The sequence below is a fragment of the Salmo salar genome, chromosome 13 (genome assembly GCF_965601325.2).
Source record: "Salmo salar chromosome 13, fSalSal1, whole genome shotgun sequence".
NCBI lineage: Eukaryota > Metazoa > Chordata > Actinopteri > Salmoniformes > Salmonidae > Salmo > Salmo salar.
Window position 1 is genome coordinate 101,909,971 of NC_138303.1, and position 25,334 is coordinate 101,935,304.

A 25,334-nucleotide genomic window follows, 5' to 3' on the forward strand; every position below is an offset into this window, starting at 1 on the left:
TTCATTGAACAAGCATGGGAAACAGTGTTTAAACCCTTTACAATGAAGATCTTTGAAGTTATTTAGATTTTTACTAATTATCTTTGAAAGACAGGGTCCTGAAAAAAGTTTATATAGGTTTTATTTTCACACCACATATTAATGGTTATGTTTCTATTCACATTTTAGAGATGAAGCCACTAGAATCCCATCCTATGTTCAACACAGCGATAAAAGTTGTAGACACACCCAAAGTTGAGGAGAAGAAACCACCTGCTCCAACTGAGGGGAAGGAAGAACTGGCATTTGGCCTGTTTGAACAAGCTGAAAAGGAAACGCCCCCTCCCGCAGAGAAAAGTAAGTATGGATTGACAAAACATCTTTGTTTGGTCAATCTGAGGGGAGGACAGCTCATAATAATGGCAGGGATGGAGCAAATGGGATGGCATCAAACACATGGAAACCATGTGTTTGATGTTGGTGATACCATTCCACTTATTCCGCTCCAGCCATTACCAAGAGTCCGTCCTCCCCAATTAAGGCTCCACCAGCCTCCTGTGGTGTCAACTGAGTATATGATGCACTGTATCTGTACTTATTCAAAACAATAGTGCATGGCAGTGGTATATGAGTGTACAAATGCATACTAAGTTGTGTAGTAAAATCCTACACATTACAGTATAACTGATTGTGGTACTGAGGTTTCGTATTAAAACATCACATTTATTTCTGTCTCAGCAGCGAAAAAGAATGAGCCTAAAGACATCCGTAACTTTGACTACACGGCTCGCAGCTGGACCGGCAAGTCCCCCAAACAGTTCCTGATTGACTGGGTCAGGAAGAACCTCCCTAAGAGCCCTGCTCCCTCCTTCCAGAAGGTTGCTGCTGGGAGATACTGGAAGTGCAGGTGAGTGATTGGATCCAATCTCAGGATCTCTGGCATGTTGTTAAAGTAGTCCGCAGGCTTGTGATCAATGCCATTTCATTCAGTCAACTCTGCTTTTTAAATGAGTTTTCATTGAGTTGGAATTTCAGTTCATTAAAATGAAATTGACCTTAACATTGGTAGTCAGAGAAGCTGCACATCTGTTTTCTGCAATCTGTTATCCTCCAGGGTTAGTGTTTGGAAGATGGACAGTTTTAGCCTGGCTGACATGGTACACAGCCAGGGAGAGCTGACACACTGGTCTGGACAGGAGTCTGTTTTAAATGCAGAATTCACGCACAACCACATCAACAACCACACACAGCCCCTGAGAGCCACACCCTAACCCTGATACAACCACACACAGCCCCTGAGAGCCACACCCTAACCCTGATACAACCACACACAGCCCCTGAGAGCCACACCCTAACCCTGATACAACCACACACAGCCCCTGAGAGCCACACCTTAACCCTGATACAACCACACACAGCCCCTGAGAGCCACACCCTAACCCTGATACAACCACACACAGCCCCTGAGAGCCACACCCTAACCCTGATACAACCACACACAGCCCCTGAGAGCCACACCCTAACCCTGATACAACCACACACAGCCCCTGAGAGCCACCCACTTCCGTGAGGTCTCAACAACCCCCAGGAAAGAAAAAAAGTTTGAAAGAACCAATCCGGGTTAGTGGCAGTGGGGCTCGGGGGCTGTGTGTGGTTGTCTATGTGGGCGTTTGAGTGAGAAAGGCACAGAGGAGAACCAACCAGTAAAAAATCACAGCCCCCTTCATTATCGTGCCTGCAACATCAAGGAGCCTTTCCAGGTGGTGAAGTCAGGAAGACTTGGAGTTTGGTGTCAGCCAAACTTAGACAGTGTATGACGTGTTGTGATTAAGTTTTGTCTTACAGTAAGACTGGTATTGTTTCTCCCAGGGTTCGTGTTCAGAGACTGGATGATGTTTTGGAGGTTTGTCCCAATATCCTCACTGAGGACGGCATGCAGGCTCAGCACCTGGGTGCTACACTGGCCATCTACAACCTATGTAAAGGACAGGTGAGTTCATATTGTATGTAACCTCAACTAGAGTCAGGTGTGTTTCTGATGGTGTTTTACATTCCAATAACCGTAACCTGTGTCTCTGTCTCTCTCTCTGTCTGTGTCTCTGTCTCTCTCTCTGTCTGCGTGTGTCTCTCTCTCTCTCTGTCTGTCTGTGTGTGTGTGTCTCTCTCTCTGTCTGTGTGTGTGTGTCTCTCTCTCTGTCTGTGTTTGTGTGTCTCTCTCTCTGTCTGTGTGTGTCTCTCTTTATTTCTCGGTCTCTCTTTTCCTCTCGCTCTCTCTCTGTCTGTGTGTGTGTCTCTCTCTCTCTGTGTCTGTGTGTGTCTCTCTCTTTATTTCTCGGTCTCTCTTTTCCTCTCGCTCTCTCTCTCTCTGTCTGTGTGTGTCTCTCTTTATTTCTCGGTCTCTCTTTTCCTCTCGCTCTCTCTCTGTCTGTCTGTGTGTGTCTCTCTCTCTGTCTGTGTGTGTCTCTCTTTATTTCTCGGTCTCTCTTTTCCTCTCGCTCTCTCTCTGTCTGTGTGTGTGTGTCTCTCTCTCTGTCTGTCTGTGTGTGTCTCTCTCTCTGTCTGTGTGTGTCTCTCTTTATTTCTCGGTCTCTCTTTTCCTCTCGCTCTCTCTCTGTCTGTGTGTCTGTCTCTCTCTGTCTCTCTTTCTCTCTCTCTGTCTCTCTCTCTCTCGCCATCCCAGTCAGTCCATATGTTGATCCCTCCCACGTACCGTGAGGTGTGGCTGGAGTGGCGGGACAGCGAGCAGGCAGAGGAGGAGGAGCTCCGCACAGCCATCAACAAACCCCGAGACCAGTTCATCGCCCGACTGCTGACCCGGCTGAAACAGCAGCAACCCCAGAAGAAGTGTCCTTCTCCCCAGCCAGGGCTGCAGGGAGCTGGGGACGAGCTCGAGGATGACTGGGAGAGCCTGGCCAACCTGGAGGAAGAGGAGGACCCAGGGAAAACCATTACCCCGAAGCAGAGAGGCGGTGGTGTTGCAGAGGTGGCGGCTCGGGCCCTTCTTCTGAAGCTCCGTGACTCGGCCCTGTCCAGGCGGTTACAGGTCTGTAATGTTTTTAATCTATTTTTAATCAGTTTTAATGTCTTATCAATAGTTGTAATATTGTGGAGTGACACTTTACTAAATGTTTATAAACTCTACAGATGGACAGAGAGCAGCTCCCGGTGTTCCAGCACCGCGTGCGGGTTATGGAGGCTCTGCGGCGCAACCGTGTGGTAGTGGTGGCGGGGGAGACAGGCAGCGGGAAGAGTACCCAGATCCCCCAGTTTATCCTAGAGGAGCTGCTGACTGGGGGAGCTGCTGCCCAGCCCTGTAACATAGTGGTCACCCAGCCACGCAGGATCTCTGCCATGAGTCTGGCCAGCAGGGTGTCTCAGGAGCTGGGCTGTGACGACGGGCCTGGATCCAAGGTTAGAGGGAATCGGTGATGGGCTGGTGAAAGTGGTTAGGGGGTTTGAGATTGGATTGAGCTTGACTACAATAAGTTGCATGTAGGTTGGGGTGGTGGAAGTGGTTAAAGGGTTACGTTAGGGGGTTTTGTGTGGTTTAGGATATATAGGGTACCTCAAAAAGGTTAGGTGTTGTGTAAGGGAAGAGTTGAAAGCAGAATGCAACACATTTGATGGAGGTATTTTCTATTATTTGTTTACAATGTTGATGTTTCAGTCGTCGCTGTGCGGGTACCAGATCCGGATGGAGAACAAGTCTTCGGACTCGACCCGTCTTCTGTACTGCACCACCGGGGTTCTCCTCAGGAAGCTGCAGCAGGACCACATGCTCAGCTCTCTGACCCACATCATAGTGGACGAGGTATTTAATTATTGTTATTTATATATATTCTTTTATGTATTTTACCCCCTTTTTCTCCCCAATTTCGATCTTGTCTCATCGCTGCAACTCCCCAATGGGCTCGGGAGGTGAAGGTCGAGTCATGCGTCCTCCGAAACATGACCCGCCTAGCCGCGCTTCTTAACACCCGCCTGCTTAACCTGGAAGCCAGCCGCACCAATTTGTCGGAGGAAACACCGTTCAACTGACGACCGAGGTCAGGCTGCAGGCCCCCGGCCTGCCACAAGGAGTCGCTAGAGTGCGATGAGCCAAGTAAAGCACCCCCGGCCTAACCCTAACCTAACCTGGACCACGCTGGGCCAATTGTGTGCTGCCCAATGGGACTCCAGATCACGGCCGGTTGGGATACAGCTCGGGATCGGACCTGGGTCTGTAGGGACGCCTCTAGCACTGCGATGCAGTGCCTTAGACCGCTGGGCCACTCAGGAGGCCGCTATTTCATTTTTTAAGATACTTTACCAGCAGTATACCACCCTGCATCACACTGCTGGCTTGCTTCTGAAGCTAAGCAGGATTGGTCCTGGTCAGTCCCTGGATGGGAGACCAGATGCTGCTGGAAGTGGTATTGAAGAGCCGTAGGAGGCACACTTTCCTCTGGTCTAAAAAATAGCCCAATGCCCCAGGGCAGTGATTGGGGATATTGCCCTGTGTAGGGTGCTGTCTTTTGGATGGGACGTTAAACGGGTGTCCTGACTCTCTGTGGTTACTAAAGATCCCATGGAACTTATCATAAGAGTAGGGGTGTCAACCCCGGTGTCCTGGCTAAATTCCCAATCTGGCCTGTCGTATCTCTGACTATGATTAAATTATATGACATGCTATTTTATCAAATCGATTACCTAACGTTTAATTTATTACGTGGGGCGGCAGCATAGCCTAGTGGTAAGGGTGTTGGACTAGTAACCGAAAGGTTGCAAGATCGAATCCCCGAGCTGACAAGGTACAAAATCTGTCGTTCTGCCCCTGAACTAGGCAGTGGGTTACACTGTCCCTAGGCCGTCATTGAAAATAAGAATTTGTTCTTAACTGACTTGCCTAGTTAAATAAAGGTTAAAAAAAATCAAATTAAACCATGCAACAATTAAACCATTAATAACATGGGGCACCACGGAAGAATTCGTTTATATAGAGTGGTTATCTCCCGAATCCACTCTTAAAGATCTGAAGATCTTTTATATCAATAGCAGTCAATTATTAATCATCACCTCGATCGGTCTCATTCTTTGTTGTAAGAAATGGGTTATCTGCACGAACCCTAGCTAATAAGTTGAATCAGCAATACACAAATTGGCTTAATTATTTATTTATTTATATATACACACACACACACACACACACACACACACACACAGGATAGATCATACATCGATTACTTATCATGTCATGAAAGGCCCCTAGTGGGCTAACCAGATATGATGACTGGTTACACAATTGTAGGGGGTTGGGTTTGAATGAAAGAGCGGGAAGACTGAGGGACAAAGAGATTGGGTCTTTATCGGACCTTGAGAAGCTATGCTACCGTAAATACAGAATCTTATGCATTCTAATAACCGCCCATTTGGAAAAGGAAAATGCAGCAAGATATATATTTACTCTGTTGCGCTTCGATAGATTGGTCGAAGATGGAAGACTGGTTTATCCAGCAGAGATCCCCATTGTCCTTTGAAGAATATTTCTGGTCGTAGTGTTGTAGAGCTGGTACGTTAAAGTGCCCTGTCGTTCTTCGGAGATTGTCTGTCCTTTCCTAGGCCACGTTTACAGCTGCAGCTGATAACTCAACGTCTAGGATGTATCACTTCTTTAGTGAATAATCGTTCAAAGTTCATACCAAGTTGCCATAATCAGTTTGCACTGTATTCTGGCTGGTCTAGTCAAAATTCACCAGGTGATCGTCACCTCCACTTTGAAATTTGCCCTTTTAAACGTTAGGACATCAGTCCTAACATTTCTGGAACTAAATGTTAATTTTGTTAGGTTGAAGTTGAAATTAGCCCTTTTAAACGTATGGACACCAGTCCTCACGTCATCGGGAACTGAGGTTGACTTCCATCAACGGGCTTTTGTACTGGGGGAGAGAAGGGCATGTTTCATAGTTCTCAACCAATGTCTGTCCACTTGGGCGTGGCCACAGAGTGAGCATAAGTTTACTTATGAAAACAATTCTCTCATTTAGAAGCTAAAATCACATTTCATCTTCTCACAAATAGTTTCATATTTAAACATTTAAATTGCACAACAATTCCATGTGAATCTGATCACTAGAATGTGTAGACTTTCCAAGATAAATTTATGTCGTCTTATTATCGGATATAATGTCCCAGACAACAACTGATCTGACATCATATTCTTTAAGGACCAACGGACACTTTCAACTGGTTGAGAAAGGGAAATATTGTTCCATTCCCCAACCTTTTGATGGTACCATACTTTCTTTGTGGTAACACAGGGCTTTCCAAGAGTTCATTCTGTAGAGTGGAGAAAAAAGGGGGAAAGGTATTTATGGGGGGGTCATAAACCTCACCCAACAGGGTAACGTCATGACAGGCCCTCAAACCATCACAGTCACACAATCATTGTTTACAATTGGCTCATTCATCCCCCCTCCTCTCCCCTGTAATTATTCCCTCAGTCAATTTACCCGGTAAAATAAGGGTTCGATTTATGAACCGGAGCTGATAAAGCATCAGAGGTGCCGCTCTATTTAGTTTTTATTATTTTTATAAAATTTAACCTTTATTTAACTAGGAAAATCAGTTAGGAACAAATTTTTATTTTACACCGGCCAAACCCGGACGACGTTGGGCCAATTGTGTGCCGCCCTATGGGACTCCCAATCACGGCCGGTTGTGATACAGTTTGGATTCGAACCAGGGTGTCTGTAGTGGCGCCTCTAACACTGAGATGCAGTGCTTTAGACCACTGCGCCACTCAGGAGCTGGAGTGTCCGTACTGTGAGCATGTGACATGGGGAGCGGGTAGGGAGAGACGGCAACCAACCAAGCCGACTCTCGCAATAGTAAACTAATAGTTGCCATAACTAGGTTATTTGTCATCAAATATGATTACGTGGTACCTGTCTTGACTGCATCAAACCAGGAGAGTTAGTTAAGATAGCTAACGCTAGCTAGCTAGGCTAATTGAGGCTGCAGTGCATGCGCTTTCTCATCCTACAGTTACAAATAACAACAACTCCATTCAGAATATTAAATAGCAGCCTGCCAACCTGTTGGCGCTTGGTCCTTGTAGCCTACCCTTTAACTTTTAATTCCGTCATTTTAATTACATCTTCCATTGATTAAATACACAACATGGCAAAAACAAATGTATGTGGACACCTGCTCGTTGGCCCCACTTTGCTGCTATAACAGCCTCCACTCTCTGGGAAGGTGAGTAGTGTATCTCCTAGCTTTTGCCACACACGGAGCGAGGCTCTATGACTGTAGCCTATTGCCGCTTGATGACTTATGACTGGCCAACAACAAATTACACGTGCCACGCTACATTCTCATGAAAAGCAAGAGCAGCTGCATTAAAATGTCTCTCTCTACTGCAGCGGTCGCGTTCTGATCTGTACGGGCCCTTCCTGACAAGTCAGTAAAAATTACACATACCCGAGACGCGTACAATGCTCTCCCTCGCCTTCCATTTGGCAAATCTGACCATAATTCTATCCTCCTGATTCCTGCTTACAAAATAGTTTTTAAGCAGGAAGCACCAGTGACTCGATCAATAAAAAAGTGGTCAAATGAAGCAGATGCTAAGCTACAGGACTGTTTTGCTAGCACAGACTGGAATATGTTCCAGGATTCCTCTGATGGCATTGAGGAGTACACCACATCAGTCATTGGCTCCATCAATAAGTGCATCGATGATGTCGTCCCCACAGTGACATACCCAAACCAGAAGCCATGGATTACAGGCAACATCCACACTGAGCTAAAGGCTAGAGCTGCCACTTTCAAGGAGCGGGACTCTAACCTGGAAGCTTATAAGAAATCCCGCTATGCCCTCCGACGAACCATCAAACAGGCAAATCGTCAATACAGGACTAAGATCGAATCGTACTACACCGGCTCTGACGCTCGTCGGATGTGGCAGGGCTTGCAAACCCTTACAGACTACAAAGGGAAGCACAGCCAAGAGCTGCCCAGTGACACGGGCCTACCAGACGAGCTAAACTACTTCTATGCTCGCTTCGAGGCAAATAACACTGAAACATGCATGAGAGCACCAGCTGTTCCAGAAGACTGTGTGATCATGCTCTCCGCAGCCGATGTAAGACCTTTAACCTCTCTGGGCCAGTGGGACGTTAACGTCCCACCCTAGTCAACAGCCAGTGGAATCGCGTGGCGCGAAATACAAATACTTCAAAAATGCTATAACTTCAATTTCTCAAACATATGACTATTTTACACCATTTGAAAGATAAGACTCTCGTTAATCCAACCACGTTGTCCGATTTCAAAAAGACTTTACAGCGAAAGCAAAACATTAGATTATGTCAGGAGAGTACCCTGCCAAAAATAATCACACAGCCATTTTCAAAGCAAGCATATATGTCACAAAAACCAAAACCACAGCTAAATGCAGCACTAACCTTTGATCTTCATCAGATGACACTCCTAGGACATTATGTTATACAATACATGCATGTTTTGTTCAATCAAGTTCATATTTATATCAAAAAACAGCTTTTTACATTAGCATGTGATGTTCAGAACTAGCATACCCACCAAAAACTTCCGGTGAATTTACTAAATTACTCATGATAAACGTTGACAAAATACATAACAATTATTTTAAGAATTATAGATACAGAACTCCTTTATGCAAACGCTATGTCAGATTTTAAAATAGCTTTTCGGCGAAAGCACATTTTGCAATATTCTGAGTACATAGCTCGGCCATCACAGGCTAGCTAATTTGACACCCACCAAGTTTGGGGCAACCTAAACTCAGAATTACTATTAGAAGAATTGGATTACCTTTGCTGTTCTTCGTCAGAATGCACTCCCAGGACTTCTACTTCAACAACAAATGTTGTTTTGGTTCCAAATAATCCATAGTTATATCCAAATACCTCCGTTTTGTTCGTGCGTTCAGGTCACTATCCGAAGGGTAATGCGCGAGCGCATTTCGTGACAAAAAAATTCTAAATATTCCATTACCGTACTTAGAAGCATGTCAAACGCTGTTTAAAATACATTTTTATGCTATTTTTCTTGTAAAATAACGATAATATTCCAACCGGACAATGTATTCATTCAAAGATTGAAAGAAAAAAATGGAGAAGTCTCGTCAACGCGCATCTCAGTCTCACTGTCCCCAGGCAGGCCACTTACAAACTCTGCTGCTGTACTTTGCCCAGAGACAGGAGACACGTCATTCCGCTTTCTGAATGCTTTAGAGAGCCAATGGAAGCCTTAGAAAGTGTCACGTAACAGCACAGATGCTGTAATGTCGATAGAGATGCAACAGAAGGACAACAAATTGTCAGACAGGGCACTTCCTGCATGGAATCTTCTCAGGTTTTGGCCTGCCATATGAGTTATTTTATACTCACAGACACCATTCAAACAGTTTTAGAAACTTTAGAGTGTTTTCTATCCAAAGCTACTAATTATATGCATATTCTCGTTTCTGGGCAAGAGTAGTAACCAGTTTAAATCGGGTACGTTTTTTATCTGGCCGTGAAAATACTGCCTCCTAGCCCCAACAGGTTAAACAGGTAAACATTCACAAGGCCGCAGGGCCAGACGAATTACCAAGACGTGTACTGCGAGCATACGCTGACCAACTGGCAAGTGTCTTCACTGACATTTTCAACCTCTCCCTGTTCGAGTCTGTAATACCAACATGTTTTAAGCAGACAACCATAGTCCTTGTGTCCAACCTGCCTAAATGACTACCGACCCATAGCACTCACGTCTGTAGCCATGAAGGGCTTTGAAAGGCTGGTCATTGCTCACATCAACACCATTAACTCAGAAACCCTAGACCCACTCCAATTTGCATACCGCCCTAACAGATCCACAGATGATGCAATCTTGATTGTACTCCACACTGCCCTTTCCCACCTGGACAAAAGGAACACCTATGTGAGAATGCTATTCATTGACTACAGCTCAGCGTTCAATGCCATAGTGCCCTCAAAGCTCATCACTAAGCTACAGTGAGGGAAAAAACTATTTGATCCCCTGCTGATTTTGTATGTTTGCCCACTGACAAAGAAATGATCAGTCTATAATTTTAATGGTAGGTTTATTTGAACAGTGAGAGACAGAATAACAACAACACAAATCCAGAAAAACGCATGTCAAAAATGTTATAAATTGATTTGCATTTTAATGAGGGAAATAAGTATTTGACCCCCTCTCAATCAGAAAGATTTCTGGCTCCCAGGTGTCTTTTATACAGGTAACGAGCTGAGATTAGGAGCACACTCTTAAAGGGAGTGCTCCTAATCTCAGCTTGTTACCTGTATAAAAGACACCTGTCCACAGAAGCAATCAATCAATCAGATTCCAAACTCTCCACCATGGCCAAGACCAAAGAGCTCTCCAAGGATGTCAGGGACAAGATTGTAGACCTACACAAGGCTAGAATAGGCTACAAGACCATCGCCAAGCAGCTTGGTGAGTAGGTGACAACAGTTGGTGCGATTATTCGCAAATGGAAGAAACACAAAAGAACTGTCAATCTCCCTCGGCCTGGGGCTCCATGCAAGATCTCACCTCGTGGAGTTGCAATGATCATGAGAACGGTGAGGAATCAGCCCAGAACTACACGGGAAGATCTTGTCAATGATCTCAAGGCAGCTGGGACCATAGTCACCAAGAAAACAATTGGTAACACACTATGCCGTGAAGGACTGAAATCCTGCAGCACCCGCAAGGTCCCCCTGCTCAAGAAAGCACATATACATGCCCCTATGAAGTTTGCCAATGAACATCTGAATGTTCAGAGGACAACTGGTGAAAGTGTTGTGGTCAGATGAGACCAAAATGGAGCTCTTTGGCATCAACTCAACTCGCCGTGTTTGGAGGAGGAGGAATGCTGCCTATGACCCCAAGAACACCATCCCCACCATCAAACATGGAGGTGGAAACATTATGCTTTGGGGGTGTTTTTCTGCTAAGGGGACAGGACAACTTCACCGCATCAAAGGGACGATGGATGGGGCCATGTACCGTCAAATCTTGGGTGAGAACCTCCTTCCCTCAGCCAGCCAGGGCATTGAAAATGGGTCGTGGATGGGTATTCCAGCATGACAATGACCCAAAACACACGGCCAAGGCAACAAAGGAGTTGCTCAAGAAGAAGCACATTAAGATCCTGGAGTGGCTTAGCCAGTCTCCAGACCTTAATCCCATAGAAAATCTGTGGACGGAGCTGAAGGTTTGAGTTGCCAAACGTCAGCCTCGAAACCTTAATGACTTGGAGAAGATCTGCAAAGAGGAGTGGGACAAAATCCCTCCTGAGATGTGTGAAAACCTGGTGGCCAACAACAAGAAACGTCTGACCTCTGTGATTGCCAACAAGGGTTTTGCCACCAAGTACTAAGTCATGTTTTGCAGAGGGGTCAAATACTTATTTCCCTCATTAAAATGCAAATCATTTTATAACATTTTTGACATGCGTTTTTCTGGATTTTTGTTGTTGTTGTTATTCTGTCTCTCACTGTTCAAATAAACCTACCATTAAAATTATAGACTGATCATTTCTTTGTCAGTGGGCAAACGTACAAAATCAGCAGGGGATCAAATACTTTTTTTCCCTCACTGTAAGGACCCTGGGACTTAATACGTCCCTCTGCAACTGGATCCTGTACTTCCTGACGGGCCGCCCCCAGGTGGTAAGTGTAGGAAACAACACATCCGCCACGCTGATCCTCAACACGGGGGCCCCTCGGGTGCGTGCTCAGTCCCCTCATGTACTCCCTGTTCACTCATGACTGCACGGCCAGGCACGACTCAACACACAACACCATCATTAAGTTTGCCGATGACACAACGTGGTAGGCCTGATCACCGACAGCGACGAGACAGCCTATAGGGAGGAGGTCAGAGACCTGGCTGTGTGGTTCCAGGACAACAACCGCTCCCTAAATGTGATCAAGACGAAGGAGATGATTGTGGACTACAGGAAAAAGAGGACGGGCTGTAGTGGAGCAGGTTGAGAGCTTCAAGTTCCTTGGTGTCCACATCACCAACAAACTAACATGGTCCAAGCACACCAAGACAGTTGTGAAGCAGGCACAACAAAACCTATTCCCCCTCAGGAGACTGAAAAGATTTGGCATGAGTCTTCAGATCCTCAAAAGGTTCTACAGCTGCACCATCGAGAGCTTCCTGACTGGTTGCATCACTGCCTGGTATGGCAACTGCTCGGCTTCTGACTGCAAGGCACTACAGAAGGTAGTGCGTACGGCCCAGTACATCACTGGGGCCAAGCTTCCTGCCATCCAGGACCTCTATACCAGGCGGTGTCAGAGGAAGGCCCTAAAAGTTGTCAAAGACTCCAGCCACCCTAGTCATAGACTGTTCTCTCTGCTACCGCACGGCAAGCGGTACTGGAGCGCCAAGTCTAGGTCAAAGAAGCTTCTAAACAGCTTCTACCCCCAAGCCATAAGACTCCTGACCATCTATCCAAATGGCTGACCATCTAATCAAATGGCTACCCAGACTATTTGCATTGCCCCCACCCCCTTTTTTTTTTTTTACACCTCTGCTACTCTGTTGTTATCATCTATGCATAGTCACTTTAATAACTCTACCTACATGTACATACTACCTCAAATAACCGGTGCCCCCGCACATTGACTCTGTACCATTACCCCCCTGTATATAGTCTCGCCATTGTTATTTCACTGCTGCTCTTTAATTACTTATTACTTTTATTTCTTATTCTTACTCTTGTTTTTTTCAAATGCATTGTTGGTTAGGGGCTCATAAGTAAGCATTTCACTGTAAGGACTACACTTGTTGTATTTGCCACATGTGACTAATACAATTTTATTTTATTTGACCCATGACAATCATATCAGATCTGACGCAGACCTGTGAAATTATTTAGAATTCTGGATCTGGACCCGCTCGGGTCCCGATTGCGTCTGGAATTCGGGTCCAGGTGGATCCGTGAAAACCTCTAGTCTGGACATCTGACCTCTTACACACTGCCCACTGTGCCCAGGGTTCGGTCAGACTCTCACACTTCAGTCTGTGCATGTTTCAGATCAACTACATTGCAGCCAAACTGGGCAGACTTACTAATCTACATATTACCTTGCATGCCAAATAACCAAAATAAACTATACTGCGCCTTGCCTTGCTCAAACTGATCCCATCAAACATGCTGTCTGTCTCATCCATTCTAGGTCCATGAACGCAGCGTCCAGTCTGATTTCCTGCTGACCATCCTGAAGGACGTGGTCCAGAAACGGTCCAACCTGCACCTGGTCATGATGAGCGCCACGGTCGACTGTGATAAGTTCGCTGCCTACTTCAACCGCTGTCCTATAGTCAACATCCCTGGCAGAACTTTCCCTGTCGAGGTTAGATGTCTAGAACTTTTCATTTCCCTATAGTTCACAGATATGAAAATATGAACTGTATTTTCTGTTTAAATTGTATTTTCCGTCACAAGGGAATTATATTCCTGTCCTAGTATGTCTAAGTGCCAAAAAGGATGTTATTTGTATCATACTACTTGTGGTTGTCCTGATATAAAATGTTATTTCAGCGATCGATGTAGTAGAGTATTGTTACAGTGTGACTCTCAGATGTTCTGTTGTATCGTGCTGTATGGTGTTGTCCTGATGTGTTCTGACCATATCATTAAAATGAATAGAAAGGTGAAATAACATGTCATAATGGGTGGACTGGTCGGCCATTTTGAGTGTCCCCATAGCAATTAAAAAAAAGTGTCATTCTATTTCTGTGGTTCTGAAGTGCTTTGTTGCACCTCTATTGTCAGGTGTTCCATCTGGAGGACATAGTGGAGGAGACGGGCTATGTTCTGGAGAAGGACTCTGAATACAGCCAGAAGATCCTGGAGGAGGAGGAGGAGGTCAACATCAACTTCACGCAGAAAGGAGGGAAGAGCATGCAGCACCAGGTGAGAGGGGGTATGACAGAGGGGTGAGATCTTTGGGAGTGAGGGGCCTTGTGATAGTACCTACCTGCTGCATTGGGTCTCATTGATTACTGACTTGTCTCTGAAAACACTGTAGAAATGCCTTATTTCCTAAACTATGCTGAATCATTGTGCTGTGTGCTATCCTATTCTACACTACTGTAAATGTCTCAGATCCATGTTGTGCATTACAGTGAACAGGAACCAATACGTAACTCATGGTGTTTTGTGTGTGTTCTCCAGGAGTTTATAGTGAAAGACTCAGGCTCTGGCTGGGACCTGGGTCCTGACCTGGACCACTTCAGCAGCCGGACCCGCCACGCCCTGCAGTACATGAACCCCAACAAAATCAACATGGAACTGGTCCTGGACTTGCTCGACTACCTGGGTAAATACAGAGTTGCGGGTTCATTCAGCCCAGTGTGAGGACGTGGAGAGAGCTGGAGACTGGAGAGTTAATCCAGTTAATATTTGGTTTATGGTTGTTGATATGGCTGTACTACACATGTTGGGGCAATTTAGATGTTGATTGATTGTTTGGTGTTGCGCCAACTGTAATATTTCTTCCCCTTCCCCCAGATAAGTCCCCTCAGTTTGCAGTGGTGGATGGAGCTGTTCTGGTGTTCCTCCCAGGTCTGGCCCACATCCAACAGCTTTATGACCTGCTCTCCACAGACAAGAGATTCCGTGGCAAAGACAGGTGAGTTTATAGTCTTCACTGACAATGTCATCCTGAGAAGAATGCCATCTTGCGTGCTGGCAATTTATAAATTCATTTAGAAACTATTTCGTTGTAGCAAAGGTTTTAGCTTTCATAAAGAGATTGGTTTATGTCTCCCTGTTCAGGTACAAACTGGTAGCCCTGCACTCCACACTGTCATCTAAGGACCAGGCTGCTGCATTTACAGTGCCCCCTACTGGAGTTAGGAAGGTACTGGGGTTTCTTTGTTTAGTGCAGTGATGAACTGAGATACATATTGCTATGAATGAACAAAAGTGAAAAAATAATTTTTATTACCCTGTCTACCCTATTTTAGATTGTGCTGTCCACAAACATAGCGGAAACTGGAGTAACAATACCTGATGTTGTGTTCGTTATTGATACCGGAAAGACCAAAGAAAACAAGTACCATGAGAGTAGCCAGATGAGTTCCCTGGTGGAGACGTTTGTCAGCAAGGCCAGCGCCCTCCAGAGGCAAGGCAGGGCAGGACGCGTGCGGGACGGCTTCTGCTTCCGCCTGTACCCCAAATTCAGGTCAGCCCCTCCCTCTCAATCACAGAACAAGTTGCTGTCTACGACACAAATACCTCTACTGCCTTATCTGAGGTCAGCAGCTACAGACGTTACAGCCTGATTGTGAATGTTCTTCTATGTAACAGGTTTCAGGCTTTCATGGATTACTCCATACCAGAGATACTGAGGGTTCCACTAGAGGAGCTGTGTCTTCATATCATGGTACACTGACAACTGTAAACTGGCTGGTTCGTGCCCTGAATGATGATTTGGCTGACCACCGTAACCACCCCAACCACCGTAAACCACCCCAACCACCGTAACCACCCCAACCACCGTAAACCACCCTAACCACCCTAACCACCGTAAACCACCCCAACCACCGTAACCACCCCAACCACCGTAAACCACCCCAACCGCCGTAAACCACCCTAACCACCGTAACCACCGTAAACCACCCTAACCACCGTAAACCACCCTAACCACCGTAACCACCCCAACCACCCTAACCACCGTAAACCACCCCAACCACCGTAAACCACCCCAACCACCCTAACCACCGTAAACCACCCTAACCACCGTAACCACCGTAAACCACCCTAACCACCGTAAACCACCCTAACCACCGTAACCACCCCAACCACCCTAACCACCGTAAACCACCCCAACCACCGTAAACCACCCTAACCACCGTAACCACCGTAAACCACCCTAACCACCCCAACCACCGTAACCACCCCAACCACCCTAACCACCGTAAACCACCCCAACCACCGTAACCACCGTAAACCACCCCAACCACCGTAACCACCGTAAACCACCCCAACCACCGTAAACCACCCTAACCACCGTAAACCACCCCAACCACCCTAACCACCGTAAACCACCCCAACCACCGTAACCACCGTAAACCACCCCAACCACCGTAACCACCGTAAACCACCCCAACCACCGTAAACCACCCCAACCACCCTAACCACCGTAAACCACCCCAACCACCGTAACCACCGTAAACCACCCCAACCACCGTAAACCACCCCAACCACCGTAAACCACCCTAACCACCGTAACCACCCTAACCACCGTAACCACCCCAACCACCGTAAACCACCCTAACCACCCCAACCACCGTAAACCACCCCAACCACCATAAACCACCGTAACCACCCCAACCACCGTAACCACCCCAACCACCACAAACCACCCCAACCACCCCAACCAGCCTAACCACCACAAACCACCCCAACCGCCGTAACCACCACAACCACCCTAACCACCGTAACCACCCCAGCCACCGTAACCACCCCAACCACCCTAACCACCGTAAACCACCCCAACCACCGTAACCACCGTAAACCACCCCAACCACCGTAAACCACCCCAACCACCGTAAACCACCCCAACCACCGTAAACCACCCCAACCACCGTAAACCACCCCAACCACCGTAAACCACCCCAACCACCGTAACCACCCCAACCACCGTAACCACCCCAACCACCGTAACCACCCCAACCACTCTAACCACCGTAACCACCCCAACCACCGTAAACCACCGTAAACCACCCCAACCACCGTAAACCACCCCAACCACCCTAACCACCCTAACCACCTAAACCACCGCAACCACCGTAACCACCCCAACCACCCTAAACCACCGTAACCACCGTAAACCACCCCAACCACCGTAAACCACCCCAACCACCGTAACCACCCCAACCACCGTAACCACCGTAAACCACCCTAACCACCGTAACCACCGTAAACCACCCCAACCACCGTAAACCACCCCAACCACCGTAACCACCCCAACCACTCTAACCACCGTAACCACCCCAACCACCGTAACCACCCCAACCACCGTAACCACCCCAAGCACCATAAACCACCCCAACCACCCTAACCACCGTAACCACCGTAAACCACCCCAACCATAAACCACCCCAACCACCGTAAACCACCCCAACCACCGTAACCACCCCAACCACCGTAAACCACCGTAACCATCCCAACCACCATAAACCACCGTAACCACCCCAACCACCATAAACCACCCCAACCACCATAAACCACCGTAACCACCCCAACCACCATAAACCACCATAAACCACCCCAACCACCACAAACCACCCCAACCACCGTAACCACCCCAACCACCGTAAACCACCCCAACCACCGTAAACCACCCCAACCACCGTAAACCACCCCAACCACCGTAACCACTCTAACCACCCCAACCACTCTAACCACCGTAACCACCCCAACCACCGTAACCACCCCAACCACCGTAAACCACCGTAACCACCCCAACCACCATAAACCACCGTAACCACCCCAACCACCGTAAACCACCGTAAACCACCATAAACCACCGTAAACCACCCCAACCACCGTAAACCACCGTAACCACCCCAACCACCATAAACCACCGTAACCACCCCAACCACCATAAACCACCGTAACCACCCCAACCACCGTAAACCACCGTAACCACCTCAACCACCATAAACCACCCCAACCACCGTAACCACCCCAACCACCGTAACCACCGTAAACCACCCCAACCACCGTAACCACCCCAACCACCGTAAACCACCGTAACCACCCCAAACCACCGTAACCACCCCAACCACCGTAAACCACCCCAACCACCGTAAACCACCCCAACCACCCCAACCACCATAAACCACCGTAAACCACCCCAACCACCGTAAACCACCCCAACCACCGTAACCACCCCAACCACCGTAACCACCCCAACCACCGTAACCACCCCAACCACCATAAACCACCCCAACCACCGTAAACCACCCCAACCACCGTAAACCACCCCATCCACCACTGTTCTGTCTCTGTCCCCTCTACAGAAATGTGAGTATGGCTCTCCAGAGGAGTTCCTGTGTCGAGCCCTAGATGCGCCCCAGCCCCAGTCTGTGAGTAATGCCGTGTGCCTGCTCCGGAGGATCGGAGCGTGTATACCGGAGGGCCACACCCTCACCCCGCTGGGTCACCATCTCGCCACCTTGCCTGTCAACGTCAAGATCGGCAAGATGCTTATCTTTGGTGCCATCTTGGGCTGCCTGGACCCCATTGTAAGTTACAGTCCATGCGGGGTGTCATACATTTCTGAATTAGCATTGTATTGTATTAACTGCTTGCAAAATCAGCAATCAACAATGTGAAATGGGACTCACATAGTTAAATCTGGAATCCTTAATTGAAACAAGAATAAAGCAGTCACCCCGCCAGTGTCTTGGTAAAAAGCTGAGGGATGGGCCTGGAGAAATGGAACCACTCTCTATGGATTCAAGGACTGACCATCCATCATATCAAAATTATAGTTTTAACCATGTTTTCAGGCTATACAGTTTGTTTACATTTACATTGTTTACAAATATTGGAGTAAAACAAGCTTATATTTTGGGTTCTGATGGGGTATGACAGTTGAACTAAGCTCATGAGGCATTTAGAAGTTATTTTCTTCAAGAATAAATGGGTATATATCATTTATTTTTAAGTCCAAAAACAGATGTAGCAACTAAGGATTCCAGCTTCAAAGGATAAATCTAATTTCCATTATGACTGAATGTAATTGTATTGCAGGCGACTATAGCAGCAGCGATCTCGGAGAAGTCTCCCTTTGCCACACCCATGAACCAGAAGGATCAGGCTAACCTGGCTAAAGCTGCCCTGGCTGTAGCCAACTCAGATCACCTGACTATCTACAATGCTTACCTGGGGTAGGTGCATCTCTTTTCAAAAGTATAAATGACCAAAATCTGAGACAGCTAATTCAGGGTCATGTTCAGTTGGGCATGTGGCAGCAAATTGTTTTGCGGCAGTAAAGAAAACATGTGTTTCTTGGTCAAGTTCACCTAGTACCCTCTGTTTCAATTCATTTTCTTCCATATTGTGCCTAATACATAAAACCCAGGACCCTGTTCTCTCTAAAGCAACTGAGACATAGCCTAACCCTGAATAAGTTGATTGTTCCTGTGCCGTTTTAATGACTCAGCCACCATTTTGGTTTCTGTTCCCTAATGGTATTGTTCTGCTAACAGGTGGAAGAACATACGCAGTGAGGGATATCGAGCCGAAATGGCCTACTGCAGGAAACACTTCCTGAACCGTACCGCCCTCATCACCATAGAGGTACTCTATTTTCTAACTTGTGTATGGTTCTCTCAACTGATATGCTTTAACAGTGAGCGTCAGGGTTGGGGTCAATTTCGAATTTCAGTTTACTTCTTGAATTGACTGAATTGAAATAAAAAAATATATATATTATTCTTTTTTACCCTTTTTCTCTCCCCAATTTCGTGGTATCCAATTGGTAGTTAGTCTTGTCTCATCGCTGCAACTCCCGTACGGACTCGGGAGACACCGTGCGTCCTCCGAAACACAACCCAACCAAGCCACACTGCTTCTTGACACAATGCCCACTTAACCCGGAGGAAACACTGTGCACCTGGTGACCTGCGCCCGGCCCACCACAGGAGTCGCTAGTGTGCGATGGGACAAGGACATCCCTGCCGCCCAAACCCTCCCCTAACCCGGACGACGCTGGGACAATTGTGTGCCGCCCCATGGGTCTCCCGGTTGCAGCCGGCTGCGACAGAGCCTGGACTCTAAGCCAGAATCTCTAGTGGCACAGCTAGCACTGCGATGCAGTGTCTTAGACCACTGTGCCACTCGGGAAGCCGTTGAAATTGAATTCACCCCAACCCTGTTGAGCATGTACAACTGCTGTACACAGTGACAGTAGTTATAAGAGATCATATGACATTTATTGTGGTTGGTAAGGACATTAAACCTGGATCTCTTCTCCATCAGGACATCAAACAGGAGCTGATGCGTATGATGGACCAGGCTGGATTCTCTGGTTCCTCCAGGTCCGGTCGAGGACCACCTTCCCGGGATCGGTCTGACCCCAGCGGTCCCCAAGCTCCCCTCACCCCCCTTGGTAAGCCTCAGATCTGTGTCCTGAACGCGGTGCTGACGGCAGGACTGTATGACAGCGTGGGGCGGATCCTCTACACTCCCTCTGTGGACGTCCTGGACCGGGTGGCGTGCTCTGTGGAGACAGCCCAGGGGAAGGCCCAAGTCCACCCCTCCTCCGTCAACCGCTGCCTGCAGACACGCGGCTGGCTGCTTTTCCAGGAGAAGGTCAGTTGGTCCCATAGAGATATATTGATCGATGATCATTCATCTACCCGTCTGTAATCTCTATGGTGAAATCGATTACTCACTGGGTGTAGAAGATGCCCTTAACTGGAGATATAGGATCAAATTCTCCCTACTTGTAATCCTAACCAAGGGTGTGGCTAGGCCGGGGCAACCTCTAACTCCCAGGTAGGCCTAAATAGAATAATTTACTGTGTGTAATTTTAGGTAAAATACTATTAAGTTGCTCATTTTTTAAAATCTAATTTTGACTCTCCCTCAGGTAAAATACTCTAAGATCTACCTGCGGGACACAACGCTGATCTCTCCCTTCCCCATGCTACTGTTTGGAGGGGACATCGACGTACAACACCGGGAGAGACTCATCTCTCTGGATGGATGGATACACTTCCAGGTCAGAGTTCATATCTGGGTCAGCTGTATTACATGTCTATTGTTATGTCTGTGTCATGAATGACTAGAGTGGTGTGTCAGTGCTACAGTAGATACAGGGTGATACACAAAGAGAAAGAAAATAAAACTCTTGTAGCCAGTTTCCCAGACCCAGATTAAAAATAAAATTACTTCTCAATAGAGAATCTCCATTGTAAGTCCTCTATAGTCCAATACTAGTCTTAGGCTACAATCCAAATTCAAAGTAGACAGCCCTCGGCCCTAAACCCTCAGCCCGTGAATGAATGATGTTTTACATCGTTACATCCGAGTGTACTTTAAATGTCCCTTGCCCAAGCGAGGAAGAGTGTTGATCGGAGAGGCAACGTCGTTAGAGGAAATCTTCAAATTGAGTTTAAAAACAAATAACCTAAAGCTATTAATGTACCTAGTAAGCTAACATAGCTAGCTAGCAGTCCTGTCAGGTAGCTAGCTACAGTTGCCCATAGCTGGCTAGCTGGTATTATAGTTTATTTATTCCAATACATTTCTGAATCCCCAAAAAATATTTGTGAAGCTAACTACGTTTTTATAGGGTCCTCACTACAAGACTAAGCCAATTTGCCAATGCTAAAATCAATGTCATCTATACATATTTTTTAGCAAGCTAGCGTCATAATTTTGTCAGACATGCCTAAAATTCAGCCATGTTGATTCAATTTGACACTTTGCGCGGACCGGAGTTTGACACGTGACTACAGTTTGCATTGAATTGTGGGTCATACCAACCCCACAAGTGATCAAAGTTCTTCACTCGCTCCATCAAGCTAAATCAAGGGCCGAGGGGGCAACGTTAGTGAATTGGACCTCCACTTAAGATGGCAATCAAACTGCATCCGGTTTTGATGAGGATTCCCCCAAGGGAAAGTGGCTATTGCGAGGGCTAAAATTACTGTGTTTGGACTGCAGCCATACTGTTGCAAGCATGGCTCTGTCTGATCTCTGTTCCTCCCTGTCCTCCTCTCTCTCTCTCCCAGGCCCCAGTGAGGATCGGAGTGATCTTTAAACATCTGAGGAAGCTCATAGACTCACTACTGGAGAAAAAGCTGGAGAACCCAAGGATGAATCTAGAAGGTAATATTCTACCCTTTTTCTGTCTTTTCCCCCTCTTGATTCTCTTGAATCCCTCTCTCATTTTCTGTTTCCTTCTCTTCATCCTTCCAGTCTCTTCCTAAGCCCCCTACGTTTTTCTTTTTTGTGTTCATGACATTGTACTGTGTGTTGTTTCACTGTGTAGTGGTAAATGGTGTTGTTTACTCTTTTACTCTCTCCCATAGATGAGAAGACCATCCAGTTGATAATAGAACTGATCAAGATGGAGAATGTCTTCTGACCACTGTGACCTCTGACCTCTCATTGGAGACCTCGGTCATACATGGTTGTCCAAGGACAGAGCCTAAAGATCAGAGGGTGGTGGTTGTACTGTATAATGACATTTAAATCATGAAATTAAAGAGCATATTTCTTCTCTTATCAATGATGACTGTTGCCAAACAAAATAAAGCTGTATGTGGTGTTGATGGCTAATTTATGTTTGATATCCGTTTTAGGGAAATAACATTTTTAAATTAATTCATAGATCCCTCCCTCGGAATGTAACAAACATCCTTTGGTGATTAGCATGTCTTTGTTTTCTAAAATAAACAAAACTCTAATGGCCTTGTGTGTACGCCTAGTAAACATACTTGAAATATTCCTGCAATTATGCCACACTGGTGCTGCCCAAACAGTTATTTTAGATTATAAACTGTGTGGTTCGAGCCCTTAATGCTGATTGGCTGACAGCCATGGTATATCAGACCGTATACCATGGGTATGAAAAAAACATATTTTTACTGCTCTAATTACGTTGGTAACCAGTTTATAATAGCAATAAGGTACCTCACTGGTTTGTGGTACATGGCTAATATACCATGGATAAGTGCTGTATCCAGACACTTTGCGTTGCGTCGTGCATAAGAACAGCCGTTAACCGTGGTATACTGGCCATATACCACACCCCCTCGGGCCTTATTGCATAATTCTTTAAAGTTTAAGACATTGGGGGAGGGGGGTGATAAGCTGACATATGGAATTGTTTTAAGATGGTCATACTATGGATCATTTAGCTATTTGATTTAGGTATAAAAAAAATGTTTGTGTAAAAAATATTGATTTTGGCCTTTACTAGAACACCATCATGTTGCTCAGAATCTTTCTATAGTGGGGTCCCATTGGTTTGTAGCCCGAACGGTTCAGATGCTACCAAACAGAAGTTGGCACATCGACGGTACTGACTTCAGCCGTGTCTCCTGACACTTGTGGGGGTCATAGGGCAAAGCGGAGAACATCGTGTTCATGAGAGTCATCTTTCCATAGAGGGGTCATAATAGTTTTTAGGTCAAACCGTTCAGACGCTACAGAAGTTTACATGAGAAGACTGATTTTCAGTGGTACTAACGTATCTCGATGAAGCATGGATTCTAGACTATTCCATGCCTCGAGAAGGCAGTCTTGCCTAATACTGTAAATGATTTCAAGGTTTTACTGCTAACCTACAAAGCATTACATGGGCTTGCTCCTACCTATCTTTCCGATTTGGTCCTGCCGTACATACCTACACGAACGCTACGGTCACAAGACGCGGGCCTCCTAATTGTTCCTAGAATTTCTAAGCAAACAGCTGGAGGCAGGGCTTTCTCCTCTAGAGCTCCATTTTTATGGAATAGTCTGCCTACCCATGTGAGAGACGTAGACTCAGTCTCAACCTTTAAGTCTTTACTGAAGACATATCTCTTCAGTAGGTCCTATGATTAAGTGTAGTCTGGCCCAGGGGTGTGAAGGTGAACGGAAAGGCTGGAGTAACGAACCGCCCTTGCTGTCTCTGCCTGGCCGGTTTCCCCTCTTTCCACTGGGATTCTCTGCCTCTACCCCTATTACGGGGGCTGAGTCACTGGTTTACTGGTGTTCTTCCATGCCGTCCCTGGGAGGGGTGCGTCACTTGAGTGGGTTGAGTCACTGACGTGGTCTTCCTGTCTGGGTTGGCGCCCCCCCTTGGGCTGTGCCGTGGCAGAGATCTTTGTGGGCTATACTCGGCCTTGTCCCGGGATGGTATGTTGGTGGTTGGAGATATCCCTCCAGTGGTGTGGAGGCTGTGCTTTGGCAAAGTGGGTGGGGTTATATCCTACCTGTTTGGCCCTGTCCGGGGGTTTCATCGGATGGGGCCACAGTGTCTCCTGACCCTTCCTGTCTCAGCCTCCAGTATTTATGCTGCAGTAGTTTATGTGTCGGGGGGCTAGGGTCAGTCTGTCATATCTGGAGTATTTCTCTTGTCTTTTCCGGTGTCCTGTGTGAATTTAAATATGCTCTCTCTAATGCTCTCTCTTTCTTTCTCTCTCTCGGAGGACCTGAGCCCTAGGACCATGCCTCAGGACTACCTGGCTTGATGACTCCTTGCTGTCCCCAGTTCACCTGGCCGTGCTGCTGCTCCAGTTCCAACTGTTCTGCCTGCAGCTATGGAACCCTGACCTGTTCACCGGACGTGCTACCTGTGCCAGACCTGTTGTCCCAGACCTGCTGGAACCCTGACCTATTCACCGGACGTGCTACCTGTCCCAGACCTGCTGTTTTCAACTCTCTAGAGACAGCAGGAGTGGTAGAGATGCTCTCAAAGATCGGCTATGAAAAAGCCAACTGACACTTACTCTTGTGTTACTGACTTGTTGCAACCTCGACAACTACTATGATTATTATTATTTGACAATGCTGGTCATTTATGAACATTTGAACATCTAGGCCATGTGCTGTTATAATCTCCACCCGGCACAGCCAGAAGAGGACTGGCCACCCCTCATAGCCTGGTTCCTCTCTAAGTTTCTTCCTAGGTTTTGGCCTTTCTAGGGAGTTTTTCCTAGCCACCGTGCTTCTACACCTGCATTGCTTGCTGTTTGGGGTTTTAGGCTGGGTTTCTGTACAGCACTTTGAGATATCAGCTGATGTAAGAAGGGCTATATAAATACATTTGATTTGATTTGATTTGAAATGTCCTGGGGACTTTAAGTAGCAACCACCTAGCAGATGGGGTATGGTAACTGCTGGTGGTGAAGAGGGAGTTTACCCAAAAGGGCTTTGTAGATGAACATACACTAATGTAGCTTTCTGCGCATATAAAGTGAGGTCCAACCTACCATTTGGTACAAGGTGCAATGGTGGGTGAGTGACTTGGCATTTGTAATAAAGGATGCATGATAAACAGAGTCTGATCTCTGTGAGACGGAGGAGGCTGCATGTATATACAATAAGTCACCATAATCAATTACAGAGAGAAAAGTGGCCTCAATAAGCTACTTTCTAGCCATAAGTGGCAAGCAAGCCTTGTTACGAAAATAAAAACCCAATTTCAATTTAAGCTTCCTCACAAGATTATCCATATGAACTTTTCAGGACAACTTGTCATCCAACCATATACCTAGGTATTTGTAGGATGACACTTTTTCAATGGATAAGCCACCAGATGTGACATGCTAACCTTCTCTGGCTGAGT

General features: G+C 46.6%; 1 protein-coding gene across 2 annotated transcripts in view; it reads left to right on the plus strand.

The window, feature by feature from the left end:
- The window catches only part of dhx29 (DEAH (Asp-Glu-Ala-His) box polypeptide 29), a 29,316-nt gene extending 6,845 nt beyond the window's left edge, over positions 1 to 22,471 (plus strand). Inside the window, exons 9-28 of one of the 2 annotated variants that reach the window (XM_014138717.2) lie at positions 169 to 336; positions 718 to 886; positions 1,849 to 1,969; positions 2,660 to 3,022; positions 3,124 to 3,390; positions 3,647 to 3,790; positions 13,206 to 13,382; positions 13,805 to 13,945; positions 14,207 to 14,351; positions 14,543 to 14,663; positions 14,810 to 14,894; positions 15,001 to 15,218; positions 15,344 to 15,419; positions 18,064 to 18,288; positions 18,800 to 18,936; positions 19,258 to 19,348; positions 20,030 to 20,362; positions 20,643 to 20,774; positions 21,790 to 21,886; positions 22,090 to 22,471. In XM_014138717.2, the coding sequence (XP_013994192.2) occupies positions 169 to 336; positions 718 to 886; positions 1,849 to 1,969; positions 2,660 to 3,022; positions 3,124 to 3,390; positions 3,647 to 3,790; positions 13,206 to 13,382; positions 13,805 to 13,945; positions 14,207 to 14,351; positions 14,543 to 14,663; positions 14,810 to 14,894; positions 15,001 to 15,218; positions 15,344 to 15,419; positions 18,064 to 18,288; positions 18,800 to 18,936; positions 19,258 to 19,348; positions 20,030 to 20,362; positions 20,643 to 20,774; positions 21,790 to 21,886; positions 22,090 to 22,145 (3,266 nt within the window). In that variant the 3' untranslated portion in view covers positions 22,146 to 22,471. Of the gene's footprint in view, positions 1 to 168; positions 337 to 717; positions 887 to 1,848; positions 1,970 to 2,659; positions 3,023 to 3,123; positions 3,391 to 3,646; positions 3,791 to 13,205; positions 13,383 to 13,804; positions 13,946 to 14,206; positions 14,352 to 14,542; positions 14,664 to 14,809; positions 14,895 to 15,000; positions 15,219 to 15,343; positions 15,420 to 18,063; positions 18,289 to 18,799; positions 18,937 to 19,257; positions 19,349 to 19,533; positions 19,998 to 20,029; positions 20,363 to 20,642; positions 20,775 to 21,789; positions 21,887 to 22,089 lie in introns of those variants that run through there. The other variant, XM_082960525.1, reaches the window with a different exon arrangement.
- The last annotated feature ends 2,863 nt before the right edge of the window (positions 22,472 to 25,334 follow it).